The sequence below is a fragment of the Peromyscus leucopus genome, chromosome 3 (assembly GCF_004664715.2).
Source record: "Peromyscus leucopus breed LL Stock chromosome 3, UCI_PerLeu_2.1, whole genome shotgun sequence".
NCBI lineage: Eukaryota > Metazoa > Chordata > Mammalia > Rodentia > Cricetidae > Peromyscus > Peromyscus leucopus.
Window position 1 is genome coordinate 59441431 of NC_051065.1, and position 14489 is coordinate 59455919.

The 14489-nt window shown below is 42.8% G+C and overlaps 1 protein-coding gene across 1 annotated transcript in view; it reads right to left on the reverse strand.

Annotated features, from left to right (window-relative positions):
• Positions 1–14489, reverse strand: part of Snd1 (staphylococcal nuclease and tudor domain containing 1) — a 432108-nt gene that overhangs the window by 142366 nt on the left and 275253 nt on the right. The window contains exon 13 of the mRNA XM_028866246.2: positions 4443–4584. Within this exon, the coding sequence (XP_028722079.1) occupies positions 4443–4584 (142 nt within the window). The remainder of the gene's footprint in view (positions 1–4442; positions 4585–14489) is intronic.

Here is a 14489-nt window from a genome sequence, read left to right on the forward strand (position 1 = left end):
TTCAAAGACAGGCAAGGTGAAAGACAGACACACAGCCACACCTTTTATTCACCATGAACAAACCCACTATCGCTCATTAAAACACAGACATCTAGAACCTTATTGCCTCCCTAGTCAGAATGCATCACTGGGGGGAACTACAATCAGAAAGCGAGACAGAAAAGTAAGATAGATGCCAAAGGGCAGGAGAAGGGAAGCCTCATTTTCTCGTCCTGTTTCATGTGCCTAGGTAACTGGTTAATTATAAGTCACCTGCTGTGATCTACATGGAACCCCTGCCAAGTGGCTGCTGCCTTCTAGGCAGTTTGTCCCATGAGTTCTGCATAAGGTGAGTGCTATCTTCTCTGGCCCTTCACCCCACTCACCTTGGCTTGTAATTCACCAGACTACACCACCTTCAAGAAGATGGAAAGGCAAACAGAGGTGTGTGCGGGTCTCAATCTAGGCTGGCAAAAGATCTCAAATACCTAATTAAGACTCCTTATATTACTTTACCCTAAAGCCTCAAATTATTCTTCTCTTTTATTTCTGGAGGAAGCATTTTGTTTACAGGACACTACCTTGATACCTGCTATGCTTAGTCAGTATGACAATTTCCCGAACTGTGCCCTCGGCATGGCCCAAAAGGCATTAGGTGATTTACATTGAGAAAACTCCATACAAAGGTCATGGCAATAGCAGGACATACACTCCATGTTCACAAAATATGAATCAAGAGGCACATGATTTACAAATACATGCTTCAGTCTACCTTAAACAAGATACCAAAATAACGCTTAACACACGGCGAACGAACACAACCTAAAATCAAAGAGTAAGGGTAGGCTGTTTTTGTTCTAACAGAAGGAATGTATGCCGCTTACTAAATGCTACTGGAGGAAAACTGATGCCTTAAAACAAATACAAGCGGCCAGGGGGTCTCGGCTTCCCACTAACTGAGGGCTGTGATCTGCCTCCAAGACTCAAAAGAGTGTGCACAGGAGGCCACAGCAGCAGGCTCAGGGACCTTGAAGACTTTCAGCTCTGATGGGCTAAGGTCATCGGCTCGCTGAGCAAACCTGAGCCAGGTGCTGAAAGGACTAAAGGCAAGAGCTGTCAGGAGGCGCTGACCTGTTAGCTGCGGCTGCCTCTCCCAGCCCCACCTGCTACCCCATCTGACTACACAATCACTTCACGTACAGGGGTGCAGGAACCGTGACAGAGAGACCAGCTGGCTCGGGCCAAATGCCACTCCCTATCAAGCTGTGGGGCCGTCTGCCCAAAAAAGGCCACATAAAAATGGAAAGTGTCCACCCCACCTTCAAGTACAGAGGGTTCTCCAAAAGGCTGGGATTAATGAGAGCAGCAAGGAGGGGACTGATCTCAACAAATGTCTTGACTTTCCCCTGGAGAATTGCAATGCAAATTTTTCCTAGTTGCAAATAGAGACAATTTTTGCAGTGTCATTTTATATGGTGTGGAGTGCATGTGGCACCTATCGTTGAGTTCTACCATGAGAACAGACTGTTCTAAGTAAACAGTCAAACTCAGGTTTCCAGGTCTATGCTTATACTCACTCACCTTCACTGTCACAAATGGTCTCTCTCTAAGCAGACTCTCACTCCATCCATGTTCTAGAGAACTCACATCTCCCCCAGGTCACTGTGCTCTTCCTTATCCTTCCACAGTCTCCTTCATTTTTCCGGATTCTCAACAGGACTCCTCAACATTTTCAACTACATATTCCCTAGGATTTTCTCAACCCTCCCCATCTCCACATGCCCCTCTTTGGAGATAGCACCTCATCCAGGTTGGCCTCGATATACAGCAGAGACTGGCATCAAACTCTTGATCATACTGCCTCCATTTACTTAGTACTGTGATTACAGGCTTTCACTACCAGACCTAGCTACTCCATCTTTTGTATATGAAGATTTTATTGTGTTTTACCTAACATTCTATAACTGGTTTAAGAAAAACAATAGCTATTCTTGATAGCTTTCCAACTCTAACACACCACCTTCATGATTCAAGAGCATGCACCAATTTTAGAAGTACCCACGATGCTAATATCCCTTTTCCATATTACCCAGTCAGCTCTCATTTTTGTGCACTATTTTTCACTCTCTGTTAGGTTTTTGAGTAGAGCAATCTCTACTTGGTAAGTTTGCTCCTTTCCAGCAGTCATGGGTATTTTCCGACCATCTGGAATCTGCCTTTGGTTGAAACTCTGATGAAAATATACCGACAAAGGTCACCTGTGACTTTCTGACTGATAAACAGTACAAAATCATTTCAGTTTTGTACACTTGCTCTTTTATGTGAACTCTGACAGTGCTGGCTCCTCAGAGTTCTCTGCTCCCTCAGATACGTGAGGACGATGCTCCGTGGTCTTCTGTTACTTCCTGGGCCATATCTTCTCTGCCTGCATATGGATCCTTAGCCTATGTTGGAGTTTCTAGGTTGTTTACTTCACATATGGAGTGGAATAAGCCACTCTTAAAGCTGTTTTAGAGGCATGCAAAGAGCCTAAAGTACTACACTTATGCTAAGTACTCCCTGACCTGAGCATCTGCCCAGATTCAAACGAGCTTGAACATTTCTATGGAAACTATAAATATTACACACACAAGGCCAAACCAATTACCCATCTATCTAACCAGTTCCTATCACTGTGTTGGATTTGACTATGGCCTTCATAATCAACTCTGAGGCTCAAGCCTAGGACACTTTCTCCGCTACACTCACCTTAAACAAAAGTGCAGTCTAGACTGTCTACCTCCTGAGTGTCTGTGATTATATTTCTTAGCATGTATTTGCTGCTGTGTAATCTACCTTTCAGGCTGAAAGTTAAGTTAGACAATGTCTTAGAACAATGATGATTAGGATAATGCCAAGTATACAGAGGAATTGGATGATGCAGAGTCAGGCAGTTAACATGGCTTCCTTCTAAGCAAGGTTTAACAAACAACATCCTGCAAGAACTCTCCTACCACACATAAACCTTGAGCTGGGTCCATCGAAGGAGCTGAGTTTAGAAGCCAGTGTTTTTTTTCCTCTATAGATCTGAGGTCAGGTTTCCAGGAAACAATCAGACCTTTTCTATTTTTCACCGTGGACTAAACTCCACACTGCCAAGAGGCTGCTTTTGTTTTTTGGGTAGAGCAGAGAATGAGCTGAATATATATATATATATATATACCTTAAACCCCATAACAAGAATTCACAGCCAAGAAATCTTTCAGCTACAGAAATCTTAAGAAGAGGGCAAAAAACGACCGCAAGATCAGACTTGCACCACCCTGCGGCTTTCCCTTGACTACAACCGCCATCAGCAGAAACACAAGTTGGGCCTCCGTCAGGTGTGGATTTGACGCAAGCCTCCTCTCCACAACTGCCCCTGAGCACGGAGTCACACTTCACTTGGGCCTTTCAGGAAACCTACAGAGCTGGGTAGCTACCATCAAACGGGTAGGAGTTTGGTGAGGTGCCTTGTCAAGGACAGTCAAGGAGAAGCAGTGAGCTGCGCAGTCAGGTGTCCAGGGAGTGGCTTACTGCACATAACTCAGCCCTTTTAGTTGGGGCCTAAGGGAGCCCCTTGTACAGATGAGAAGTTCTCAGTGCCTTCCAGGAAAAAGGGGCCAAGGGAATCTGGCAGCGGACAGACAGAAAGCGAGGCTCTTGCTTCTCTTCAACCACAGCAAATTCTATTCAGGAATTCAACTGAAGTGCTGAGGCAACAGGACGGTCACAGAAGAGGCCACGTGCGTCTGGGGAGCACAAAGGCGCGCGTCCTTTGTGAGCGGATGAATGCGAGTGAGGGGTGGGAGGATGGAATGACAGCCTTCCTTCATAGACCACGCTTCCTGTAAGGGCTGACTAGAAATAAATATTTTTATTATTGGCCAGCAGCGAAGAAACTAAGTGGTTTATTCCCTGAATACATAAATGTAAGTTGTTCAAAGAGCACAGTTCACACAGTCTTGCTGGCTGGGAAAACACTGAGCAAGGCAGGCTAGGAGAGCTGAACGATTAGACGGCAAGGGAAGGAGGAAGGCTTGCCCAGCATGTCACCCTCAGTCAACAAGAAATACTGCAGACATAGGAGCCTGTGAAAAGCGGTGTCTTGGCTAGGTTTTTCTAAAGGACTGGGATCCTGATGACATTTGAATAAAAAGGAAGAAGCAAGAGGCGTCTCTTGGGGAAGTCCAAGGACAGGGCAGCTCAGCTCCTGAGGCCTGCCTACATCTGACATGGCAGGAGCAGACGACCTTAAATGGCTGATGCCAACTATGAGAGTTCCAGTATTCGTTTTCTATTCCGTCCATCTAAGTAGGATGAGTTAGTTCTCTGCTGTCTTTCAAACCATGCTGCCAAGGCCTGTGTTTGGTGGGATGGAGGAAGAACAGGAAAGGGGCAACTTCCGGGAAGGCCATTCAGAGTCACTTGTGGCACAGACTCACCTGCCAGCAGGAAGGTGATGAGGCAGGTCTCCTTAGGCAAATAGAGCTTGAGGCGAGAGCCACTGAAGACATATTCCACCACAGCCTCAGAACGGCCTGCCCGCTGAAGAAAGGGCAGGAACTGCTTTGCTTTCTGGGTGTCCTGATGGAGAAAAGAAGGAAATAATCATTGGGGAGCAGTGGACACAAATACAGGTTCCTTTGTCTTTGGTTTGGATAAAAAGTCCAGAGAAAATTAAGCAAATAACCACATAAGAATCTGTAATTTTTGGAGATATGGCACAGATGTGCTGCTCATGTGACCTTTTTAGAAGAAATAGTATCAAACAACAATTCCCAGAACATTCTCGTTGGCTCAGTGCTTCCTTCTGTACAGTAACTAAGCACTCACTGTCTATATAGGAGAGTGAGTGCTTGGAAACTGAGTCCACTCCTGCTTTGGTGCAGGACGAAGAGTTCCTTTTCTCCTAAGGTGAAACTGAGGTAAAAAAAACTAATACTATCCTTCTATGGCGACTAACTAAACCTTTAAATTTCTTAACAAAACAGTGGTGTTCAGGCAATGTCACATGCTCCTACAATCCTTGCTCAGGAAGCCACAAGTATTAGTCTATCTTCAACTGTAAACAGGTTGTATAAAACTCCAAACTTCCTGGTTTCTTAACCTTGTCCAGAACTTGGCCTTCTCTGTACATCAACACAACTATTCTTGCTTCATATGTATTTTCAAGAGGTGTGTGTGTGTGTGTGTGTGTGTGTGTGTGTGTGTGTGTGTGTGTGTGTCGGGGTATACTCTCCTACCCAGAAAAATATATAATAGTAGGTTATATTCCATGAAGACAAAGACAACATCACATCAGCATAAGTAATTATAGAAATTTAAAAACAAAAAACCACATAGAACCATCTAGTATTTTTCCAACAGTTTTAATGCATCAACACAAGTCCATGCATTCTGCTCTCAAGAGTACCAAGCATGAACATTTTGAGTCTCAGAGCTCTTGACCACAGTGGCGCTAAGGGCTTTCAAATCCTTTCAGTCTCTCAAGCTAATTAAACAGATGATAGAGTAAGCAAGCATCAAAATATCACATCACATATGCTGGGGAATAGTGGCTGGATTTGAGAATTTCCAAGGTTTTCAGCCCAGCCAGCAGAACTACAAACTCCCTCTGAGGACAGCAAGTTCTGCAGACTTTCCTGACTTCTGCCACACAGGCAGTCTGCACTCAGCCAAACTCTTCCTTTCTGATGCTTCTCCTAGCAACAGAGCTATTGTATCTAAATTAATGTACATACAATAATGAAAATTTAACAAGCCATCAAGTATTTCAGAGTTTCCACAGCAGCCAAAGGTGCTGCTCTCATTCAGAACCAGCGAGGTAGGCTGTGATGAAAACAATATTTATAGTAATGAGATCCATCCTCCCTCCAAACAGACTTTTAGAGAAAAGGAGAGACAGTCATCCATTCTCAGTCTTTCTAATAGCACAATGGTAAAAAGGTAAGCTAACAATGAGCTGTAGTGGGCTGGAAACTCCCCTAGTGAACACTTAAGTGACACATATTCTACTATACACATACAGCAAGCAAAATGCCTTTCTGGCAGTTGGCTGAAGTCCAGAACAGTCAAGCAAGACAAATGTTCCAAGGGACAAAAGCACTACCTGATTCAAATCCTTTTGCCATACTAGTCTAAATCTGGGGCATTATTCATGAGCTGAGCCAGTAAGTTAACAACAATTATCAAATTGATTATTGCAAATCATGAGGCAACCCAGTATCACTGAAAAAGTCTTCCTCCAAACCTGGAGTTATCTACATTTTCCAGAAATAGACTTTTGCTCACCACTGTCTTTTGACTATACCTGGGAGGAGGGGGGAAAAAGCAGCTCATAAGAGTTAATGTTATCCCCCCCCCTTTTTTTTTGCTAAGGCCAAGGAGCAGGGTAAAACATTCCCTGTTTTATCAGGGAGATGCTTATTCAAGAACAATCAAGGGGAAATCAAGCGACCTGACTGTTCTCTATGCAATGAAATCCACAGATGGCCTTGACTCCACTTATGTCTACCAGACTGACTCCAAAAATGACATATGGAAAGGAGAGAGAGAGAGAGAGAGAGAGAGAGAGAGAGAGAGAGAGAGAGAGAGAGAGAGAGACAGACAGACAGACAGACACACACGCATGCTACTGACTCTGGCAGAGATCAGAAGTGAAAGTCAACAATGAAAATTGAAAATTGAAGGCAAGAAACTTTAAAAGCTTACCATGTTTACTTCCAGATGCAAAATTACAAAGTAAGAGATGGAGTGAATGCCCATGTTCTTGAGGCAAGGATTCAAAGGCTTAGTGAGGAGATGGATCGGCATGGAACACCCATTAGGAGGAAGAATGGAGACTGCATTCAAGTTGACAGCATTTTAAGAATGAAAGGATCATATGAAGTCAATTAACCTGACTCTAATAACCAAGAGATGTCAGCTCTTTCGAATCTCACTCACAGCCACAGGATGGTATCTGTCTTTTCTTGTTATGGCAAGCACTTCTCTGCTTAGCATGCTCTTTTTCAATATGAAAATTCTTGAGACCATTTATTTCAGTGACTCAGATAAAAAGAATAGTAAAGAATATTGGTAACTCTCCTCAGGTGATGTAGCCATTAAGTCACCCCCTGATAATTTAGATGTAGAAATTATCTATTTTAGAAATCCAGAGTATATTACAATAAAATGGACTGAATGTGGTTAGGTTAGTTGCCTTTCAGAGAAACTCATGCAAGCACGGAAAAGTGTTTTGAGTCTAACAGCCATTTTTAGGGTTAGTAAGAGAAAGTTAACTAAAAGGTAAACAAGATAAAATTTGATTATAAGAAATAAAATATAACAGAGACCAGTTTCCACTCTCCTGTGAAGTTGAAGACACCAACAGATCTTAAGGCTAATACAGTGGTAAAGTTCAGAGATGTCACTAACATGATAGTTTACTCCTTTTCCAATAACACAGAAGCACAGCTCACTCAAATTTGGTAATATCAAAGATTTCTGTAGAAAAATGAAGCCCCAAGTTTGTTCTTAAAAACAGACATTAAAGATCTCAGGATAATTTTGAGATGTGTAGCACAGAATGCTCATTCCAAGGCATATCGAATACTTCTGCTTAGATGGCTAGGCTCTCATCCTCGGGTTTTCTATGTGACAGTTTCCTCATAATAAAAACTGGCTCAAGGCTTTGAGGATCCAAGAAGATAAAATAGGTATGGTTCTCTGTTATCTATACCAATATTCTCCTCCACTGGTGTAAAAAAATAAAGCAGCAACTGTATTTCTGGGCAGAAGAATTTCCTCTTTGGTGCACTGGTAGTTTTCCCATTACCTGTGCTTCACAACAAGCCATGCACAAGCATTTTTCTGTCCTCTTAGAAGAGCTAATTTAAGGTTGCATTAGCCACGTTTAACCTGCTATTGTGGATGGCATCTCTTTAAGGAATGTTTCTGCCTCCTCAATACACCTTGAAATTGAGAAAGTAATGATGCAACAAATGTGCCCAGGTAACTTCATTTCAAAGCAGTTAATATCTATACCTCAAATTCAGAGCAACAGGAATTAGAATGACCCAAGAAAGGCTGGACATTCCTTACAGAGAGTCAAAGGATATAGACACGTCTTAATTCCGCCCTCTTCTGGATCAGGCCCAATCTTTCAAATGTGGAAACATGTATTTACTGTATGTATATGTCACAACATGCACATGGAGGTCAAAGAATATCTATCAGGAGTTGGTTCTCTCCTTTTACTATGTGGGTCATCAGGCTTGTGGTCAAGTGGCCTTTACTCGCTAAGCTACTCCCCCAGCCTTCCACCAGAACTTTCTGTGGTTATACAAAATCGCTACTAACACCTGGCCTGCAACTCTTCTGTAAAAAGTACTTTCCTGTGGGTTGGACATGGTGGTACATATGTAATCATAGTACTTGGGAGTAGGAGGCAGGAAGATCAGGAGTCCAGGGTTAGCCTTGGCTACAGAAGACCTATCTTGCTTGTCCTGGGTACAACCCCCAGGACCATACAAACTGGGAGTGGTGATACATACTGGAATTCATCCTGGCACTGGGAAGCTGAGTCCCTGGAAGCTGAGACAGGAGGATCAGAACTTTGAGGTTATTCTTAGCTACTTAGTGAGTTGGAGGACAGCCCAGGATAAATCAAACTGCCTTAAAAACCCAGATAAAACCAAACCGAACAAAGACCTTCCTGTGACCACAAATGCACTCCCCCTCCCACCCCACCCTTGTGTGTGTCTGCGAGTTCGAGACAGGGTTTCCCTGTGTAACAGCCCGGGCTGTACTGAACTCACTGTGTACACCAGGCTGGCCTCAAACTCATAGAGATCCGCCTGCCTTTGCCTCAAGTGCTCGGATTAAAGGTGAGCACCACCAAACCTGGCCTAAAACTGATTTTTTAAAAATAATTTTGTAATTACCAGGGTTGGAGAGGGACAAAGATGGTTGGAGGCAGGACAACTGATGAAGTAGAATCCTAGAAGAGTAGGCACAGGACAGGGCTGGGAGGGCGGTACTTAAACAGTCCCAGGCCATCAGTAGCCTAGAAGAATACAACTTACAGAAATGAGAGTCCTACGAAGCTGTTCAGATGCACCTAATGTTAGCAAAAGAAACCCTATCATCTTCCCCCCCAAATCCCTTATGGTAGACAGGAAACATCACAGACTCAAAAGAGCATGGGGAAATGGGAAAAGGGTAAGCCTATTAGTTACCAGGTAACCACTCAGGATTATCATGTGCAAGCCTCAAATGAGAATTGATAATAAGGAAGTTCACCAATGAATTCTCATCATTACAATCACTTTTCCATGAACATCAAAGAATAACCTTGAAGCAAACCAAATCACATACATAGGTGAAGCTGTTAATACAGATGTACTCTATCATCACCCAAGAAGCTCAATGGTGAAGAGACCACTGTCCCCAAGGAGGCTTCTTGGAGGTATCATGGGTATATTCTCTACCTTAGAATGCTTCTTCCCATCTAGAACTGGCTGTCTTACTGGGCCCCATCAGGGCCAAGCAATCATAATGCACAGTCAGTGAAACAAGAGGGCAGATAGAGATAAGAATGTGGAGATCAGAACTAATCGCTAAGGACACTGAAGCAAACGTGGTCTTTCATTTTAAGGACTGTTGTGATCATTCACTGCCATAGTTATCTATCTGTGCAGGGCTGTCCAGATGAAGGGAATTACTTCTGCCGCGGTACAGAAGACAAATCACAGAGACGTCCCCTACCAGAAAGGCAAACACACCACTCATCACTCCACACTCTTCCTCCCTTCCACACGCCTGGTCCCGTGGCCACAAGTGATTTTCATTCTTGGAATGGGTTTATGATTCTCTGTGAGGAGCCAACTGTACAGCATGATAATCTCTTGAAATAAATGGGGCTCTGGTGGGGAGGACACTTGGGAATGCACTCCAGCTCTAGTGTTACCACAAAGCACTTAAAACTCTGAAGCCAACCTTTCTGGCTAGTTATTAATATTTCACAGTAAGAGTGTGTGAGGGGGTTCTGGTATGTGTGTGCAAACTTCATCGAGCTGCACATTTAACAGGAATAAAGGAAACAGGAGCCAGTTGTGGAGAAAAACACTCACAGAACAAAAATTAACAACACTTTGTTCTAAAGCTACTAAATCTAGGCCATCGATAATATCTCATTAAGTGATGTCTGGTTTACATCCTCTCCCATTGTTGGCTTAGCTGACACATCACATCACCAGGATTCCCATATATTAGAGCATAGAAGCAGTGTCTGGGCTTGGGCTCCACCTCTGGAATAGGACTTCAGAGGACATCTGTAAATGCACAGTCTACAAGAAGATGCCCAAGCTGTAGAAGTCCGCTCTCTTGAAATTAAAACTTCTATACCCTCATCTGTTATTGAAGGAACGCAGGCCAACTGGCTAAATTAAATTTCCAAAGGGAACCTTCAAGCTAAGGATAGACAAAAGGCAAGAGAAGCCAGAATGGAGGGCTTACCACCGGATCTAGGAGAAGACAGACACCTTAGTTCCAGCATGGCCTCTCTTCCAAATAAGGACAAACTAAATCCTTTGTAACTTTGTAGACACACCCATTTCAGGAGTACTACAAGAAACAGGCATCTACAAAAGATTCATTTGGTTGACCCAGCTGACAATCTATGTCCTTTTTTCTCCCATGTACAATACTGAGAAAAGAAATAAAGGCTTGGTGAAAGCTAAAAAGATAAGACTCACTTTTGTGTTCAGAATAAAAACACACAAAGTGATGTGCTGACTGACCATCCTGACAGTCCTGGCCGGCCATGCAGCATGCTACAGAATATGTTCTGGATTTTTAATGAACAGTTAAAATGTGGAGTGGCCTAACAGTTCATCAGGTTGTGATAAAGAACCTGTCTACACCACAACATGAATAGTACTCTGCAGTGCAAATGATTTAAACACAATGGGTATTTTCTGAGTTACGATTTCTGTTGCTGCAATGAAACACCATGACCAAAAGGCAAGGAAGTCAGGGTAGGAACTCCAACAAGACAGGAACCTGGAGGCAGGAGCTGATGCAGAGGCTGTGGAAGGGTGCTGCTTACTGGTTTGTTCTCCATGGCTTGCTCAACTTGCTTTCTTTTTCTTTTCTTTCTTTCCTTTCCTTTCCCTTTTTTTTCCCTTCCCCTTCTTTCTCCCTTCCCCTTCTTTCCTTCCCCTTCCCCTTTTCCTTTCCTTTTCTTTTCTTTTCCAACCCGATTTCTTATAGAACCTAGGACTACCAGGCCGGGTCCCACATGGGCTGTGCCCTACTCCATTAACTACTAATCAAGAAAATGTTGAAAAGGCTTGCCTATAGCCCAATCTAATAGAGGCATTTTCTCAATTGAGGATCCCTCCTCTGATGATACTAGCTTGTATCAAACTGACATGAAACTAGTCAGAACAAGTATGAATCCTAAATATGTAATTTCACAGCACAACATTTCTGCAAAGACTACGGAGGGGGCTGAGAATAGAGCTAGGTTGGTAAAGTACTTGTCTAATACGCCATGAGGCCCTGGGTTCCATGCCCACAACCACATAAAACTGGTAATGGTCCTAGCACTTTTGGCTACGCCATGAGCTCAAGGTCAGCCTGGGATACAGGACACCCTTTTTCCAAAAGAAAAAAAGGGGATTATGGGGCACATTTGTCAAAGCTCACAGAATTATATGCTGAAGGTAATGTATTTTAGCTGCACAATTTTTAAATTTTAAAAGGTAAAAATAACCTGAATATGAAGAATGCACTTCCTTGATATTAAATTCAAGGCAACTTTTACCCTAGTCAACTAACTTATCATTAAGTAGGAGAAAAATGACAAGTTTAAAACTAATAGCTCAGCAGTTATTTTTTATATGAATTACTTTAATATAATAAAAAGCTGAATGTATCAAAGTACTTTAAAACTTTTCTTTTTTGAGAGAGGGTTTTTCTGTGTAGCTTTGGAGCCTGTCCTGGAACTCTCTCTGTAGGCCAGGCTGGCCTCGAACTCACAGAGATCCACCTGCCTCTGCTTTCCCAGTGCTGAGATTAAAGGTGTGTACCACCACCACCTGGCTAAAGTACTTTAAAACTTGTAAGCAAAAAAAAAAAAAAGAGGTTTAGATGAGACAGATATTAGGAGAATAGGGGAAACAGTCTAACTAGGTTTTCCAAAGTTGCATAACAAAGTTTAAACTCTTAGGCAATTAAAAGAAAGCAGCAGGAGCAAATGCCATCCTTAACAGACCAGAGTGGACATGCTTTGTTCAAATAAGGAACAAAGTTAGAGTCAATCATGGTCCATGCTGTAATCTCAGCACGTGGGAAGTAGAGGCAAGTAGTTCAATGTAGCATGAATTGTTAGAAGGTCTTAATAAAATCAAACCTGAGGCCAGTTATTGGGGTGAATGCTGGAAGAGCAGAGAAGCAGAACAAGCCACAGCCACCTCACCTCGTCAATTCCTCAGCTGATCCTGTTCCCTCAGACTGGAAGCCTCTCGGTCCTCATCCAGAATGAATCTCAGTTGAACTGTTGCTCAGAAGCCTAAAAGCTTAACCAGCTCTAGTTTCTTGTCCTCACACTTTAATATCGTTCTGCTTTCTGCCATCACTTCTGGGGGTTAAAGGCTCTTATTACTACGCCTGGCTGTTTCCAGTGTGGCCTTGAACTCACTATTTTCTGGCCTCTATATCTAGTGGCTGTTCTGTTCTCTGACCCCAGATAAGTTTATTAGGGCGCACAATATTTTGGAGAACACAATTCCCTACAGTTCAAGGACAGTTTTATCTACATAGGGAGTTTGGGGCCAGTGTGGGCTACGTGGGACTTGTCTTAAACAAAACACAAGCAAAAAGGGCTGGCAAAATGGCCCAGAGGGTCAAAAGTGTTTGCTGCCAAGCTGAGCTCAGTTCCAGGGACCCACGTGGTATGAAGTTGTCCCCCCCCTCCCCCGACCCTCAAACATTTGCTGTGCTCCATGTGAACTTCCACACACAAACAAATAAATAAAATTTAAAAAAAAAGAAAGAAATAAAAGGTTTCATTAAGTCCTTATGCCTCCCTGGAAACAAAAGCAGTTGATATGACTTAACAAATAAAATAATAATTCTCAAGCAAAAGAAAAATTCTACACAGGCTTAGAGATTGTTCTTTTATTGAATGACTTTCAGCTTCCCAAATTTAGCCAGCTGAAAATAAGCTGTGAGAATCATTCAATTTGAACTTTAGAAATGAAGTTATTGCCTTTTAGTGGTAAAATCTGCATTTTATCATCAACCGGATGGCTCTACAGGTAAGCTAAGTTAGGCATGTAAATTGTAGAGGATGGCAGCACAGGTGTGTGTGTGTGTGTGTGTGTGTGTGCTTCATATGAAAAGGATGGCAGCACACACCGAACAGAAGAAGGAAACACACAGACTACCTCCGTCTCTTCCGGTCTTCAGCCCTCATTTTCCTTTTCATCTTTTTTGTCTGTCTGTCTGTTTCCTGAGACAGGGTTTCTCTATGTAACCCTGGCTATTCTGGAATTCACTCTGTAGACCAGGCTGACCTCAAACTCAGAGCCTGCCTCTGCCTCTCAGGTGCTGGGATTAAAGACACCCAGGTTTACCCCTCGTTTTTCTAATGAGGATGCAGTGTACCCAGTAGAGCAGGGTTAAAGGTACCAAATCAGGTTCTTCCCGAGACCAGCTAACCAATATAGCTAGGGCAAGACTACAACTCCAATTCATGGTATCCAGAAAAGTCTTCCGCACAGGCTCATATTTTCTTGCCCTCTGCCCAAATCATCCCAAGCCCTCTTCTTACACTTTTTCCTATTTGTCGGTACTCTTAACTTCTCAACGGAACACTATTATAACTTTTGGTTCAATTAGTTGTCATGCTTTTTTGTCCTAAGATTGTACACAAAATAGCTGTCCCTCTGAAGACCCTCCACTCAGGGCTAGCCTCTGCATGGGGGTTTGCCGGCCTTTCCATCAAGACCCTGGCCATGCCTTCATGCCCTTCCCTGCATTGTGCTTCCCAGATCCATGCCTTTCACTTTCTTGTTCCACTTTCTTTTCCTTAAAACAAAACAAGAACAACAAAAAAACCAAAAAAACTGATTCTCTTCATATTTCACAGAGAAAATGTCTGACCTCTCTGAGGTCAGGCAAACAAATACAGAACTACTTCTTTATTTCTACTCAGGAGAAAGACTATCTTATTCAGAGAGCCTCCAATCGTTAATAAATCCCTTTCATTATGCAACAGCAGAGCAATACATTATACTTTTGATAGTGCTGAAGGCTTTAAATACGATGTAAAGAAAAGTTATTTTATTATAAAACAATTGTAATTACTCTAAAAAATAGGCAGGAGACACGGTAATTTGTTTTCTGGTTCAGAAATACCAATCTGTAAGGAAAAAAATGTTTATAGGCAGAGCATAACTGGGAGAGACACCTTTCAATTATTTTCTGATTAAATATTCTGC